Below are 17138 nucleotides of genomic sequence, written 5' to 3'. Positions count from 1 at the left end.
TACATACCCCAAAGAGAAACTCAAGTCTCCATTTTAAAATGTTCTTATGGTTGCAGAGAGAAGCTTGAACACATTGCACCACAGATGCAGCCTTACCATGTAAGAGTTGCATGGGTAATGAAAAGATGCATCCCAATATATTATTGAGAAAAAAATAACATTGTATGTTTTTTCATCCATCCTCTAGTTTTTAAGCATGTGGTAAGACCTACAAAATATCTTGGCACAACAATACACCTAAATATATCCAACTGTTCTAATATTCAATGCAGACATGGTGTTAGGCCTAACAAAACAATGCCTCATGCTCCACATAGTTTTTCTGCTCTTGGTCTGTAGCAGGAGAGTCACTCCCCACTGATACCCCTAAACCAGGACATGTTCTAGGCATCAATGAGCATCGATCCATTTTTGAGCAGCACATAGGAAAATCTGTTTCAGGAAAATCAAAGTCCCTGAGTTACTGGTGCCAGGGCAGTTACTGGTCCTTGGCTTCTGCTGCCCTGATGCAGAGCACACCGAAGATTTTACGGTCTGGTACTTCTTTGCCCAGTGATATAGAGTATACACACCGAAACACTTCGAGGGACCCTGAACAGGTGTTTATGGTGAATGGCCACTGGTGGGGTCTGGGAGAGGAGATGGAGCCGGGAAACTGGGATGAGGAGGGGAATGCAGGAGGTCGAATCCCAGCCTGCCGACAGGGAGGCGATACCCTCAGGTACGGGAGGGCAAGGCACAGGGGAGCAGAAGGGAGCCGGCTGTGGGGGCTGGAGTGAGCTCAGTCTCAGGGACAGCAGGACGGCGGGCGGGGATCTGTGGGGTCAGCCAGTCCGGGGAGCTGAGGGTCCCGGCGTACGCTCGCCCGTTGTCGAGCCGGTGAGCGGTGAGCGGAGCCGGCGCATCCCCACGCCCGGGCTCGCCCCCGCCGCGCCGTGCTGCGCTGGGCGGGGGTCGCAGCGGAGCGGGGGGCGGCGGTGCCCGCGGCGGGCGGCGGGGGCGGGCGGAGGCAGGCGCCCCGCGGGCGGCGGGGGCGAGGGAGGAGGAGCGGCGGCCGCCGGAGGATGGGAGCGAGCGGCGGAGCCGCGGAGCGGCGCGGGGCAAGGCCGGGAGCGCGGCGGCGGGCGCCGCGGCATCGCCCGCGTAGGGCGGCGCGGGAGCCGGGTGGCGCCGCGGCCATGGAGAGGGCGAGCCCGGCGGCGGGCAAGCTGAACGCCGGCGGCCGCGGGGCGGGCGACGGGCACGGCCCCACCGGCGGTGCCCAGCCGCGGGCGGCGGCGGCGGGCAGCGCCGAGCCGGGCGAGCTCATCGGACGGGCGCTGGATTTCAAGAGCGAAGGGGCGCAGTGCTACAAGGACAAGAAATTCCGGGAGGCCATCGGCAAGTACCACCGCGCCCTGCTGGAGCTGAAGGCTCTGCTGCTGCTGCTGAGCCAGGAGCCGGCCGGGCAGCGCCCTCCCGCCGCCGCCGCCGCGGCGGGGCTGAGCGAGGAGCAGCGGCAAGCGGTGGAGGCCATCGAGGTTGACTGCTACAACAGCCTGGCAGGTCAGCGGGGCCGCGGGCGGGGGGCGGCGGGTCCCCACCTGCGCCGCGCACACCTCCCTACCCCTCCGCAGAGCAGCGCTGCCGCCCCGCTCCGCTCGCCGCATCTCCTTCCCTTCCGCTGGCTTCCATTTTCGCGTTCGCGCTCCCGCTGGGCACAGCCGTGTTGCTCCGGGCAGCGCTGGGGAAGGGGAGCACGGCCGCTTCTGGCGCTCGGGCTCGCCCGCGACCCCCAGCCCTTCTCCCGGGCGGCTCCATCCGCCCCCGATGAATCCGTGCCCTCTTCCCCCGGGAGACAGGTGGCAGGGCGGCGGTGCGTGCGTGGGGCGCTCCGGCTGACAGAAATCGTGGTTTGTGACATGGCCAAGATTGCCTGCTGCGCTGTACCCTCAGCCCGCGATGTCCTTCAGTCCCTTCGCCGCAGCTCCGGCTCTGGAGCCTGTAATTAATGGTATTACAGAGAGACGGACTCCAACCACATTTGATGTAAGGAAGTGGAAGGGTTTGGGCGCAACTGCAATACCTCCAAATAGTTCTACCAGATATAAAAAGAAATTTTTGGCTTCTTAGCACTGAAAGTTGAAAGCCAATACAGTCCTGGCTTTTTACTAGCTTCCAGTCATCACTGTGGTCAGTAGACATTTGATCATGCCTCCCTTTGCTCCTTGCCATCTGTTTAGAAGTGCTGCAGGAAGATGGAGAGGAGTGGTGGGAGGTTTAACTACTTTGTAGTCTGATTCTGAAGTCCTTACAGAAACAGAACTCCTGTTGACTTCAAGAAGCTTTATCCAAACAAGTGCAGGATCAGGTGTTATTTTTGGTCCCCAGCAGCACATGTTTTTTTTCTTTCCAAACCTGAAAGCATCTCTACCACAAAAACTTGTGCCTAGGTACAATACAGGGAAGAGAGCATTCATAACTTGGACAAGATACACAAAATAACAGCATTAAAAAAGCTCTGCTGTTTTCCAGAAGGATGAAGGGTCACTCATCACCCTTTATATCCTTGTGGGTAAAAAATGGCGCAAATCAGGACATTAGCTTTTGGCTTTCTACACAGAGTTGATTAGCTTTGTTTCCTGTTCTCTAGTGCTAGAAAAAATGCAGGATAAAGTGAATTGTTTGATACACTGAGCCAGCATCCTCTCGTCATAATGCATGTCAATCTCTTACATTCAACATGCCTTTTGGGATGTAATGGGGAGCACGATTCAGCTCCTTTTCATCATGTTTCCAAATACTCTTCCTTCAAAAGCCTATTGAAATCTCGTAGGTGGAGAGGCAAGTGAGATTTCAGAGCAATACCATAATTGCACAGATGTAATTTTGTCTCTCTACAAATTTCTGTTCACAGGTTTATTAAAATCCATTGATTGTATTTGGCAAGGATCATTTAGATTGGCAGGGTTACACAAAGAGCCCACAATACTCTGAACAATATAGCTTGGTGAGCTCCTGGGCTTGAAAAAGGGCTCACAGGCACTATCTCTGTTAGATACAAATGAGACGTGGTCGGTAGATGGTAAATGAAGTGGGAGAGAGAAATGGAATTTGCTTCTGAGGCACCTTCTACCAGTACACAAGTTCCATTTGCTAAAAATGTCTTGACTCCTGCTGATGGAGTTGTCCTCTGTCTTGTCATTGTCCAGCTTACTTTTTCACAGTTTCATGTTTGTGCAAGGAATTTTTGTCACTGTTGGTTGTATCTGATCTTGTCAACAGTAGCAATTGGTGTGAGAAACATTCTCCAGCTTTATCCTAAATATGAACAGATTTTTTCTAAATTTAACCAGTATGAACACAGGAGGGGGTGAGTATAATTAACCCTGGACTTGCAAGCAGTACTTTTCCTGGGATAACCTCACAGCAGGTCAAGCTGTCATTTTGCACAGGTGGTTGTCACATGTTTTCAGTAGATGGCATGCACAAAGCAGAGAACAGCATTTGTCTCAGAAATGCACAGCTTCGTGTGTGTCTGCTGAGCTATCTGCAAGCAATTTTAAAGAAATGCCCTGCATGCTGGAGAGGGGAGTGTGCAGTTAAACTGGAATTGCAGTGTTTTTATTCCTAGTCACAGAGCTCCCATTCTAGCAGGAGGATCAGTGAATTCACATTGAAAGAGAAAGGAAGAGAGGAGAGGGAGTTTCCCCAAAAATGTAACAATAATTAGTATATATTTCTAATAGCAGCTTCAAGACATGCAGCAGTGAGACTTCATTTTCTAAGTGTGATGCAGCAGAAGACACCAGTTCCTTTACGCAGTGGGCTCTAGCAGAGGCACCAGCACGTACTGATACAGCTGAAATCAGTGTTACTTGACATGGGGAGCAGAGGAGATGCAGGGAGTTTTACTTCTGAGCACTGCTGGCTGCCTAGAGCTCTTTCTAAAATAAATAAATCCGTATAGTGCAGAAAGCATAACAGCAGTACATGTTAACTCTGGGGAAGACAGCTTTTCACTTAGCTCTGAAGTATAGCCGGTAGCATCACCAGCTGTCATCTGAGTGTCCTTATTATCAAGTTCTTTTAGCACCTCCGCTAACTCTCTAAGCCTGGCATTTGAGAAGCCCACCTTGCTTTTGCACTGTCATTTTTCATGTGGGCACCACACATCCACCTGTCAGAGATGCTTTGCATCACGGCTACAGATGCACACACACATTGACTTGTTTAGATGCAGCATGAGAGTCAGAGGGGAGCATCAACTATAGGTAAATATACACATAGGTGAGAAATAAACCCAGAGGGATTTTGTGTGATCTCATGGGTAAAAGCTGGTGTTGTTTGTTTGGCTTTTTTTTTAAATCTGACCACCTGCATGAGTACGCACATGTGGGCAAATACTAAACGGTTTTCAGTGCCTGTCATTGCCTGCTGAAGGTAAATTTAGGCAGAGATGTGCACACAGATTCTTGTTTAGGTCCACTTGTTTTGTAGACCACCTTCAACAGGCAATTCTACTGTAAAATGGGGTGGCCAGCTCACATATTTATTAAAAGCCCCCCAATATTTGGTGTGTTTTCCAAGGTCTGCTGTTGTAGAGCTGTGAGGCACACCCACAGCCTAAACTATTTAGCCCATTTCAAAGGATCCCAGATCGGCTGGGTCTTAAGTTCTTGTGATTTTTAAAAATTTACTATTTTAAATCAGCCAAGGATTTTCAGAACTTGCCATTGGCAGAGCTGTTCATCTTTCTTTCACTAAGCTGCTCGCTGGGCTTCATTTTAAGCTCCAAGAGTTTTGCCTTAAAGGGACTGCCCTTCACAACTGTGCTGCTGTGTTCTTGCATGGGCCTGCCAATACCCCATCACTTTACCACAAGTCATTCTGATGAATGTCACCAGAGGCAAGAGCAGCAGCATGGCCAAGGCTCCCAGAAATTGCTAGGGTAGGCAAAGACAAAAGCCTACCAGCAGCATAGAGCCTTGCGGAATGAATGCAGGGTTGTAATGCAAACAGTCCTTTCTTTATGACTCACTGGCGGTCTCTGACCTTGAGGAAGTCATTTGACCTCTTTTTGCCTCTCTCAGCCTTGTTAAAAAATAAAGAACAAGGACCACAATCTCACCCTGATGGTGCATTCAGCTGAGTTTTCTACAAGTTTCATATGGTTTATGTTTTTTTAAAAAACTGATGTACAAAGAATGCTTGTGGAAAAGTAAACTGGCCAAATACACCTCAGGTCTTGACCTCTCTTCCACTCATACAGCATATTTGATCTAGAAGAAGCTCAAATGCTTTACGTACTGCATGCAGATGGGGATCATTTATCAACTACAAATGCAACCATTGAATGCAATGATTATTTTATACCACCATTACTGCCTAAAAGTTTACAGGATTAAAAGCACTATGTCTACTCTGCAGAAAGAAACAAGTCCTAGTCATTCCAAAGCAGCAAAATGCTAAGGGTAAGCACAATTTTAAGCTTTTCTGGTGAGGGAATGTTGCAGTGTGATAAGCAAACCTCTGTTGATTTTCCTAAGCATGCAGAAATTCTAGAGCTAATTCTGGCAGGAGAAACAGAACCAGAGAGAGATCTGGGGATGACGAATGGCACTGGGGGATCTGGTTGCTAATCCTCCCTCTCTGTGCTAACCAGCTGTATTATCTTTACCAAATCTTTCAACTTCAGATGGATAAACTTCAGTTTATCCATCTGCATTTTTGACCTCCTGGGAGTACTGTAAAGCTGTTAATGACATTAATGTAAAGTAGGTGTAGAGTGTTTATATTCCCATTCAGGTACCTGTAGTTGGGATACTATAGGTACTCCTATAGTAATAGGAGTCTTGGTAGGAGGGCACAAATGCCTGGAAGAGTATTAAAAATTTAGCTCTCCTAGATACATCTCAGTCTGGAAAATGATGTTTGGCTTCTTACACTGGCAGAAATTTGCACTGGTACCATTTCAATGGCTATGTGAAGGTCATAGTGACAGTCCCACAGAACATTACACATCCAGCAGCATAGCAACCTTCTAGCATCCTCAGGCTGGGGTGTGGGTACTACTTCCAATTACCGTCAGTTGTGTGGTCTTCTGTGAGTAGTTCCGGTGAGAAATTCAAATACAAATACTTATAATACGTAATCCAAGTAAAAATGTAACTAAACTCGAGAAAAGCTGGTAAAACTTGCCACTGACCACCCACTAGGAGACGTCAAAAGGAGTTTCTGCTAAAAGCCCATCCAAGTATATAGCCGTTAGCAAGTACAGACTCTACCAGGACACATGGTGCTGTGGGTGTTAAAGCAGTCTTGGATTGTTGCTTGATGTGATGGTTTTTTTAATGTACTGCATCAACAAAAACACCCTCTATAAGGATGCCATACAGTGGGAAAGAGGGGCAGCAGCAAACAGAGCAGCAGGATGTGGTCTGCATTTTCACTTCTTGGTAGGGGGTGTTTTCCTGACACTCTTGTTTTAGATATATCTGACCAGCCTGAAATGCTTGGAAGCTCCTTGTTTTACAGGACTGATGCAATTACTGCTCCAGGGAGGTGCAACTGCAGCAGAGAATAAACATCAATGACTGTGTGTGGTTTTTTAGTGATAGGCCCAAACTCTGACATGTATTTAAGAAAGATGTGGAATTTAAAGCTATTGTCATGAATTGCACTTTAGAAATGCTCAGTATTCACCTATTCCTTTTTATTTAGGATCCCCTGTTCATGGAGTTTCTTGTGCTTTGGAAGGGTAGGATGGAAATACATCCAGATGCCAGGGGGGCGTGAGGGAGGGAAGAGAAAGGATAGCAAGCTGCCACCAACCTTGGTTTAAGTGATACGTGTCTGAGACCATCTCTTGCTGAGGCAGAAGATGTGTTTTTCTCCATATATGTCACTATTTATCCCAAGCTTTTTCAAAACTTAAGGCTCTGTGGGTTGCAGGTTTTTTTGCAGCCACTTCTACCATGAGTTTAATTCCCTTTACGTGAGGAGAAGCCTGTCCCAGCTGACCTTGTCAGCATTTGCCAGAAACAAAGAACTGAGAAGGTATAGATCCCCTGGCCAGACTGTCCAGAGGAGCTGCAGTCTTGATGACCTGAGATCCCTCGAAGTTTAGCTACAGCTTACTATGGGAGATGAATCAGGAGCTACTGAAAATCACAAAGCTCTCCAAGAACAGAGTGGTTCATTTGTTTACCTAAGAGTACTGCTTGTTTTCCACCATGAGAACACTGCTGTTTTCTGAGTTCTGTAGTAGCACATCTTTCCAGCTTTACTCCATCCTCTTCTGAATGTCCTAGAGTTTCCTTCAGCAAGAGTTATGCAATGAGTCACAGCCTCTTACACCTCCACGGGTTTCCATCAGTGCTGTGCTGAAGATGGTTCAGCTGGTTCAGTAAAACCTAGTGTTAAAGCTGGGTCCCAGTCAATTGGTAAATATACCCATGAGCTCCATATCTGGGAGCTGGGCCACTTCTGAATGGTTCAGCAGGTGGAGCATCCTTCTCTTCTTGCTGTTCACTTGGGCTCAGGCCCAGAAATGTCTAACTCAGCTCCAGGCCTCTTTCTCCAGCCTCTCTTAGAACTACTTATCAGTTCAGCAGCACATCCCAAGTTCCTTGTCACTGTCGTCTGCCATTGCTACAGATATTCCAAGAACGGAGGATCATCAGGAGTTCACACATTAGGATTTTAGGATGGTAAAGGAGCTGCAGTGAGGAAAGGAACAGTAAAAGTAAACTGTGTAAATAAAAGGAGAGGTCTAAATGTTGCCAGCTTCTTGACATTGTATTGTGTCTCAGAAAGTAACATACAAAGGACTGTGAAATGGAGCAAACAAAATGAAGAAAGGGAGAAAATACTTAATAAATTTTTGAGAAAAATTACTGACTATTTATTTGTTCTCTTGCTTCATGGATGAGAAATTGATAGGGAAGGGAGACAACTGCTATAAATTCTGGTTTCAGCTTACTCAGATGACCATACCTGTGACTAATATTGAGGGTTAAAAATGCTTGGAAAAAAAGTCAGAATTAACTATCATTGACTAGAAAGGTGTTACTAATGGCTGCTCAGGAATCTGTCTCCTTTTGTTCATTTCTGCACTGCATCTTGGATGGGAAACAGTAGGTTCAGGACATTGATGGATGAATGCAGGTAAATCTTGTGGTGGCATGGAGTGCTACTATTCTGTTCTCTCTAACAAAGAATGTAGAGTCAGTGCAGTTTGTGGAAGCTTTGCTGGAATTGCTGAACATAACTCCAGCTGGGGCACACTTACTTGAGTGAAGCTAAGAGGTGTTAGTAGTGGTTTTCTACACTTGCCTAGGCAGCTGAAAATGGTAACCATTGAATGTGGGGCTGGAGGAGAAAAATCCATCTCAGGATAGCCATTTGGAGTTTAGGACACTGCCACAAACAGCACTAAAACAATTCATGGAAATGGTTTAGGCACAGTCATGTTTTTTCTCTGATAACTCAAGGCAAAAGTGGCAGCTGGGAGCAGTGGTCTTTAGTTGTCATAGCTTGACATGCCAGAACTCATCTCTTACTATGCATAGGCAATAACTGATGTCATGATCTTAACTTCAAAATCTGCCCCACTTTCCCCACTTTCCAAAATTCTTGACACACCATTGCCCTGAGGTCCATAGGCTGGATAGCACCATCTGCTTCTCCTTGTCTTTGTCCTGTGTACCCAGTTCTCCCATCATACGTCTCAGCACAGAAGTCAGGGCTGCTTGCGTAGTCTGTGCCTCTACCCTTTGAATTCCTTTACTTGCTGTCCCAGTTGCAACACAGCTATGTCAGGCTTTTTGACCTCCCACACAAAGCTTTGCTCTTTCCCAGACATCCCCCATCTCTATTATGCCAGTGAGGTCCTCTCATCCCTTCGTTGGGTGATGTGACATTTACAGGAAGCCAGTCAGTTGGTGCTGGTTACCTGGTTTTGTGTGACCTCTCTCCAACAGACTGTATGCGTGCAAGCATGAGACTATTCCCTATCTTTACATGCTGTGTCACTCACCTTGATAAAATGACCAACTCTTCCAGTCAGGGCCATGAATTCTAACACGTGCATGTCCTGTGTGGCCATGACCACAACTCTGCCCATCACAGTAGCACATACTTAACTTGAAAGCCTTAGGGCAGTGTAAGTCATCATCACTGAATAGTTCTGCAATAGCCTTCCAACAGAAGTGTGGGGGAAAAAAGCAATCCCATGCTGTTTGCACCTTTAGTAGTTGTGGATATTTTCCGGAAAAACATAATTGCCTGACAAGTCCTGTGTCTCAGGGTCCTGACTATGGTGATATCTCAGTCCTTTTCACTCACATGTGACTCACTCACATCAACAAGGCAGGAACCCTGTATATCTCCCCGTGTGCAGAAAACAACCATTCTTACATTGCTACAGAAGCTTTTCAGGACCCAGGACACTGATTGTTGCTTGCAAGGCTACAGCATTTTTCCTTCTCCAGCACATCTGTATTTGACAGATCAAATCTCTGCCCTACTAAAGCAACTACTTTTATTGACACTGCTCAGTATTCCCTTTCTTTCTTTAGTGGGAGCACTGCCCACTGCATTTACTTGCTGCCAGTTTAGTGGGCTGTCATGTAGATTGTTCTGCATCGATGGCAACAGCAACTCCTTTCATATCAGAGTGGCAGACAGAAGAACTCTGATAATCTAGCCGTCCATCCAGTTGCCTGGGAGCTGCTGGAAAGAAACAGCTGGGTCAGCCAGCAAAGAGCCACCAAACTAGTGTTCCTCAAATTTTGCTTCCAAAGCTCCTTTGATGCCCTGATTACAACAGTCAGTTTCCACACCCCTGGCATTGTTCTGGCCTGGCCATATCAGAGACATCTGACAGAAAGCTCATTTCCTACCTGATGAAACTCAGATGAGTTACCTTGAGTATAAGTCACCTTATTCTTGCTATAAGTCACCATATTCAGTAAAGCAAGAGCATTCGGGGCCCTCTTGGTAGAACCCAATCAGGCAATGGTGAAAATTTGCTGCCCATTTGATGAGTCTGTAAGGTTTAGCCTAACACGTAAAGACTGCTTTCAGGTCAGCTCAGTTGGATACTACTTATCTTCAGCCTTTTCCAGCTTGAAAGACTCCACTCCAGACAGCAAAGCTGTTTACTGCTACCTGAAGCAGAAGGAGATAAGAATACAAAACAAGCAGTGGGGTATCCATTGCCCCACACATTCCCTAGTGTATGGGAGAGGAAATTTACTCCTGAAATAAATTAAAAGCTGAGGACATGTCTGGGACTTGAAAATTTATGTCAGACCTTTAGTGCTTCCTTTGTCTATTCCTGGACCAATGTGACTAACAAACTTCTACCCCCAGTGTGCTGTGTTATCCCTGCAGTCACCATGAAGTCCAGAAATGTACCGTGATGTGAAAAGCATCTTTATGATATAAAGGACAATCTAAGAATCTTTCAACCAGCTGCAGGGAAGAAGCTGTGAGAATTTACATACCTCTGCTCACCCCTGCTTCCAGAGAGGAAGAGGGCAGAAAGATTTTACTTCATCCACACTTTCAGAGAACAAATCCAAGCAAACAGGAGCTGCCCAGGGAGAACATCACACCACCCAGCTGATCATGAAGAAGCAGAACTGCAAGATCAGCTAAAAGAATGAGAGAAGGAGTGTCTTACGGTGCTCTGGAAAATCATCCTAAGTCAGCCCTAGCTGTTGTTCTGCAAAGGCACATTTTTTGTTGCCTAGTGATTCAAAAAGGATCAAATCAGAATCTCTGTACCATACCTGAAGCAATCATTCTTTCATCAAACAATATAGTGGAAAATTAAGCCTCAACTCCTTTAGTCACCATATATTTTTAATACTAACATAATTCAAATCCTAGATTACTGTCCTCCTCAATGCTTTGCAATGATTAATTGCTTAAGACACAGTAGTGTGTTCATGTTGCAAGGAAACCAGAGCAGTGTAAGATCCTCACCTATACTGGAAGTACAAAGCAAATAGATTGATTTTCCTTTTTACATTCCCTAACTACTGTAATGGAGCTCAAACTGAGGTAGCTCATGGGGTGGGGTGGTAAATTAAATTAATAGATTAATACAAAATAACTTTTAAGCCTCAGGTCTGATTAACTTGGGAGTAAAGTGCCAGAAGATATCATGGAGTTAAAGACCCTAATAAGGTTAGAAAAGAAGGCTTAGACATATAGCTAATCAGAACATTCAATTCTGCCCTATTAAATAGGGTAAAATTGAACAGCAAATATTACATTTTCATGCTTGAGAACCACTGCTAACGGGTTTGAATTTCTGAATAAACTTCTCTAAGATTTTAATTTTCCCATCTATGGCCATGTCACATAAGTGACTCAGTCATTCTTTGATCATCTGGTGAATTCACATCCTTTTCCTCTTTGTTTTTTCCCAACTCACAAGCTCAAAAATTTTAGCAAAAAAATTCTTAGTATGGTCTTAAATTTTGTATCACCAAATTCTATTGCAAATAAATTTACTTCTGTGTACCAGCTCATGTAGTTCTTTATACATGACATTGTCATCTTCATCCCTTTTGATAGTATTTTTGAACTTGACAGTCAGTAGGTCACTCTGACTTTGGCATAGGGCTATTAATAAAGTACTAAACAAGCTCCATTCTGAAATTATTCCTGAGATATCCTTCTAGTGATCTCTTTTCAGACCAGTATCCTTGTCAGCAGAACCCATTCATCACATAATTGTTACACCGTATCTTCCTCAGTTTGATCCAAAAGGCACAGTCAAGACAGAGAATTGTATTGGTTCAGTGCAATGATTTTGGTGTTCCTGGTGCCTGAACACAGCTGCTATTGGGGTGGACGTTATCCCCAGTCAGAGATGCACTCCTGCCTCATTCTTCCACTTCCATCAATTCACTACATAGATGTATTCACTACATAGGTTTATGAAGGCTTTGGGGGTGATCTGAGATTTTTACCTGAAGCACTTTGCCACAGCTTATATTAAAGAGCAAACATCTTATTAGAGGACTGGCTTATGCTTTTGCATAGTTCAAACCCTGACTTTTTTAAGCAAATCATATTCTGAATCATCCCTCTGGTCTTAAGTTTATTTGTTTTCAGCCTGGTTTCCAAAGGAAATGAGTCATAAGTACATATGTTTTCTGCTGTCTGCCTGTCAGTCCCCTCTCAGTAACTTTCAAACCTGTTGGCCAGCTCAATTTGATAGGAAGAGAGATGTATCAATGATACTAAAGTAATATGGTATAAATGGAAGATAGGGAAGAAGCAGGGACACTAGAGGCTCAACTGCATGACAGGGTGATGCTTTCACTGCCTCTACATGGCCTGTCAAAGGTCAGGCAGGTGACAGCCTGGCACAGGCAGGGTTAGCTCGCTGTTGCTGACAAATCACTCTTCTCAGTAAGTTTGTTTAATGCATTTTTAAGGAAGATAAGGTTGAGAACTTTGTTTTATACCTCTCTTCAGTTAGAAAACAGTTTACTTTTGATTTGCCTCTTTGATTCTGTCAGTTCTTCTCTCCATCCCTCCCACAAAGGCATAAAGGTTTCTCTCTGTTTCAAAACACTGTTAAAATGGAAAAGCTTTAGGCTACACTGGATCTGGATAAAACATATGAATGAGTAATTAATTTAATGAAGGAAATATTCCTCATTTGACATCTCCATCTTGCCAGATGAATCTTTTCAGTCAGGGAGAGTTCAAGGAAAATCCAAAATCATTTCAGTCCCAATCAATTTTCCACGGTAAGCCTGCTCTCCACCCCTCAGCAGACTCTGCAGTGGTCAGCTCTGTCATGTGTCCTGGGAGGTGAACCGTGAGCCACCAAAGAGCACAGCACACAGATGTTACCCAGCCACGTCATCGTGCCTTGTTCATGGTACAGCATAAAGTGCCAGCTTTCATCCCAAACTGAGCATGCTGCAGTAAGCCAGGCTTGAGGCCATCATGGCATGCACAACTGTCTGTGACTTCATTGGAGAGCCTTCATGCTGTTCCAGCTGCATTTCACAGTACTGTTGTCCGTTGTTTGACCTGCTATGAGCAAAGGATGCATTTCTCTTCAGCAGAGAAAGCAGCTTGAAATCCCTCATGTCCTCCAAAGTGCTTCCCTATTTACAGAAGGCACTCTTTGTCTCATATGGGTTTTGAAAAAATACCATGATTCCATTAAGACCTTAATTTCATTGTTTCATATATTACAGTAAGAATTATAAATATTTGATAGCAGCTGTTGGAGTTGACTGCTGCTGAACACCAGACAATTACTAGATGGTTGTCTGCTGTTGCTGATCTATGGTAAAATTCTGTGTACTTTTCCCTTGGGAAAACAAGTCAAGGGACAAGATTCCTTCAGTGGATGTGTGTAGCAACAGGAACCCAGAGGAGGAAAGGGTACAGTGTAGAGAGGGTGCCACAGTGAGAAAGTAAAGCAACACAAGGTGAGCAAAAGCAAACAGCAACAAAGAGGCAGTGGAATAAATAGCAACTGGAACAGATTTGAAGGCCAAGCATGTCTAGTTGACTGGGACAGACTGGATTAGATGACCACTGATTCTAAAAGATAAAGACAGGTCCAAGATTACTAGATAGTCATAGAGGAGGAAACCTCCAGGGTGTTTAACCTGGCAAATCAACAATAACAGCCTTGGCAAAAAAACCAAAACAAAAAAAAACCAAAACAAACAAACAAACAAACAAACAAAAACAAAAACAAAAACAAAAAAACAAACAAAAAACAAAAAAAAACCAACCACCCCCCCCCCCAAAAAAAAAAACCCAAAAAACAAAAACAAAACAAAAAAAACCCAAAAAAAACCAGAAGGAACTTCCATCTCTTCTAATGTGGCTGCAATAGGAGCTATTATAGAACAGAATTTATTTATAGAATTTATAGAATTCTATAATTTAGTTTATAGAATCAAAATGTTGCAGTAGTTAAAACCTGACTGAATCTCTTGCTCTGTCAGTGCTTTGATAGGACTTTGCTCCTACCTCTCCTGGATGAGAGAAACGAAGGTGCAATATGAAGATCATCTCCATGTGAAGCTCTTTATTTTGGTAAAATAAAGATTTGCTGGTACATAACTAGAGGCAGATTTTGGCTTCAGAAAGTTCTTGTTTACTTGAAATCTAGATTTTAACTACTGCTTTAATATTACCACTGCCAAGATTTTTCAGTAAGTTTCTGGTTTTGATTTGAAGGACTAGTAACTACAGGAAGTGGTAGGCCAAAATACTCTTACAAAACAGAAGCTATGGGGATCAGATGAAAAGTTGGCTGAAAATCCTTGCTTCTCAAGGCCTTGGCTCTTTGAAGGAAAACTGCAGTATTACATCACTGAATTTGTGAAAAAAAGGAAGCAAAAAGCACCACAGACTTATCTTAAAGTATCTTAAGAACCATGGTACAGAAATAATGAACACTTTTAAACAGGCTCTTCAAACCTACAGAAGTATGAGACAGTGGAATATAATCACATAGCAAAGGCTAGCAGTCATGCTAGCTGTTCTTAAATGCTTACCTGTCCCCATGTCTGGCCAGGATGTTGCTCTGACATCCTCCAACAGGACCTTCTGATAGGAATTAGAACTAAACGGCAGCTGTCAAGGGCAACCCAGGATGTTCATGCTCTGAGTGTTCAGGACAATCAAGAATGAGACTGAAGAGCTGTCAAGAGTCTTCTATCCATACCCATGGGTGGTACAAGTGTACAGATAAGACATATCTCAAGTAACATTTGCTTAACCTGTTCTTAAGTATTTGCAAAGCTATGAACCTTCACAATTTTCCCAAGCAGTCTCTTTTCACTGGTATAGAGTTTTTCCTAGCTGAAATGCAACCCCTCTTCTTACTTTCTGAGTACAAGGAGAACAGATAGTTTCCTGGTTATAACCTTCTTTGCATTTGAGTTGCTTTTTTTCTTTTTATGTGGATGAATAAAGTTAGCCTCTCTTCCCTCACTGTCTTGGTGAGGCCCTATCCTCTCTGGACCACTTGTTATTGTCAGGATCCTCCTGTGGATTTTCAGCAGAATTGCTTTCCAGCTACCTGTTCCTCTGCTTGACTTACACAGTTGGGTCTTTTCCTGCATATCTGTAGGACCTTTAACTTGCTGCTGTTGAATTGCATCCTGTTTTTCTCAGAACACCACCACCAATTTGTGGGGATCCTTTGGAATTATGCCCCTACCTTCCAACAGATACTAGCTTCTCACATCTAGAAGTTATGGGCAAAATGACAAGACAGTCTACAGTCTGTCATTTAGTTCTGTATTGACAACACCAAATGCCATGGGGCCTAGGACACATCAGTGCAAACTACTTAATGTTGTCTTTCATTTTGTTAACATAAGTAAGTCTATTCATTTAGACTACGCTCCTTCAACTTGCTTAAGAAAATGTACTAAAATTTGTCATTTGACTAGCGTAAAAGCCAAGATATCTACTGTTTTTCCTTTATCTTCAAGATTGATCATCCTATCACCGACTGGAATTAAACTGATCTGTTCTGACAGCTCATATTAGTCCTAGGGTAGGCTGCCAGCCACAAGAAGCCTGACACACAGACTCAGCAGCTCCTTTAAGAACTACTAAATACCTTTTAATGTGTACCGTGTGGAAGCACCAGCGTACTTCAGTCACTGCTACTGACTCTCTCTCTCCTAGAAGAGCTAATTGGAATGATGAAGTTGGGATCTTTCTTCTTGATGGGGTATGAAGGACTCAGAAGCAGCAGAGAACTGAAAGAGACCATGCTATGTATTGGAAGGAAAGCATTGCCAGGATGGCAGGAGGGGGAGGAACAGTTGGTATCTGTTCACAAATTGAGTCAGGCTGAGAAGAAGGGGAAGGCTGTTTGGAAGAGGTGGCTCACTTTGGGCTCTACAAACATTTGTGGATCCACACTTCATTTAGCATTAATCCCTCCCTATGGAGAGAAGCAACCTGTTATACAGTTTGGATTTTAATTTTCCACCCATTTCCCTGCAAGCAGAAACATACGGGTATGTTTAGGCCTTTTTGGTACCTGGAGAGGAATAAATGAGTGCCACTGGCTGGAAAGTTGTACTGTCACTGTGATATTCCCTTTTCAACCCATTAAGGTTGTCTGGGAACTAGGAGTCAGCTGACCAGATTATTGTCAGACACTATCAAGCTGTCTATAATTAGCTTTTTATTGGTGAGAAGCCAGAAAATTCTCTTTGTTTGCAAGCTTGGACTATAGAGAAAGAAGAAAAATATTTAATGGAAGAGATTGTTTGGAAACTGTAGAGATCCTAATTAGTGTCTCGGTCTAGTAGGGAAACTGCATGCAGCATTTCTCTGAAAAAAAAAATAGATATTTTAAGCATCCTCTTTTGAGGAATACTGGTTTGCATTCTTGAAAGGCACAGCACACATGGAGCTCTGTGGAGATATGGATGCTTTTCTCAGTTCCTCTGCTACAGGCTTCTCACATTCACACATTATATGGCTTCTTTTAGTGCCAATCTATTGAAAATTTTACACAAGTTAAAACATAGGTTAAAGCTTGGGCTGTGCCTTCTACATGTAGCCTGTGCAGTTTACAAACTCAGGATCAATAAATCCAGAGAAATTTGGATAAGCATTCCAGTAGCCAGTTCTTTTTATGCTGTACATTAAAATTACAGTATTTAAGTCCAAGGTGACTTTAAATCTAAAATAACCCTTTACATTTTCAGCATCATCTTGTGAGTCACATGTTACCTGATTTATTTTAGAATTAATTATATTCAAATTACTAACACATGACTGACATTTTCAGTCTCATATAGTAATGGTAGCCATTTTAGTTCTTCCAGTGAACATTGTAAACTCCATGTGCTTTTTGTCAACACCATTTACACAGTCTGCAGCAAACAGAGATTAATGATACGTGCATTAGTGGCATGGTTAGAAGGCTGCTGTCTAATCCAAGACAAATATTTTTTCTTTCCACATCCCCTATCCCCCTGCTGCCTCCTGTTTGATTTGGGTTTTGTTATTGTTATTATTGTTGTTATATTCCAATAATTTCTCTTCCCAAATTCTTAAACTAGAACTTACCACTACCATGTTTTCTCTTTCCTGAGGGAGAGCATCACCAAGCCTTCTGAAATACA

The 17138-nt window shown here is 44.0% G+C and overlaps 1 protein-coding gene across 1 annotated transcript in view; it reads left to right on the top strand.

The window, feature by feature from the left end:
- Positions 1-1178: 1178 nt before the first annotated feature.
- The window catches only part of TTC9 (tetratricopeptide repeat domain 9), a 28504-nt gene continuing 12544 nt past the window's right edge, over positions 1179-17138 (top strand). Inside the window, exon 1 of the mRNA XM_030950390.1 lies at positions 1179-1545. Coding sequence (XP_030806250.1) covers positions 1179-1545 — 367 coding nt within the window. The remainder of the gene's footprint in view (positions 1546-17138) is intronic.

This window comes from Camarhynchus parvulus, chromosome 5, assembly GCF_901933205.1.
Source record: "Camarhynchus parvulus chromosome 5, STF_HiC, whole genome shotgun sequence".
NCBI classification, from domain to species: domain Eukaryota; kingdom Metazoa; phylum Chordata; class Aves; order Passeriformes; family Thraupidae; genus Camarhynchus; species Camarhynchus parvulus.
The sequence above is the reverse complement of the archived record's forward strand: the minus strand, read 5'-3'. Positions and strand labels throughout refer to the sequence as shown.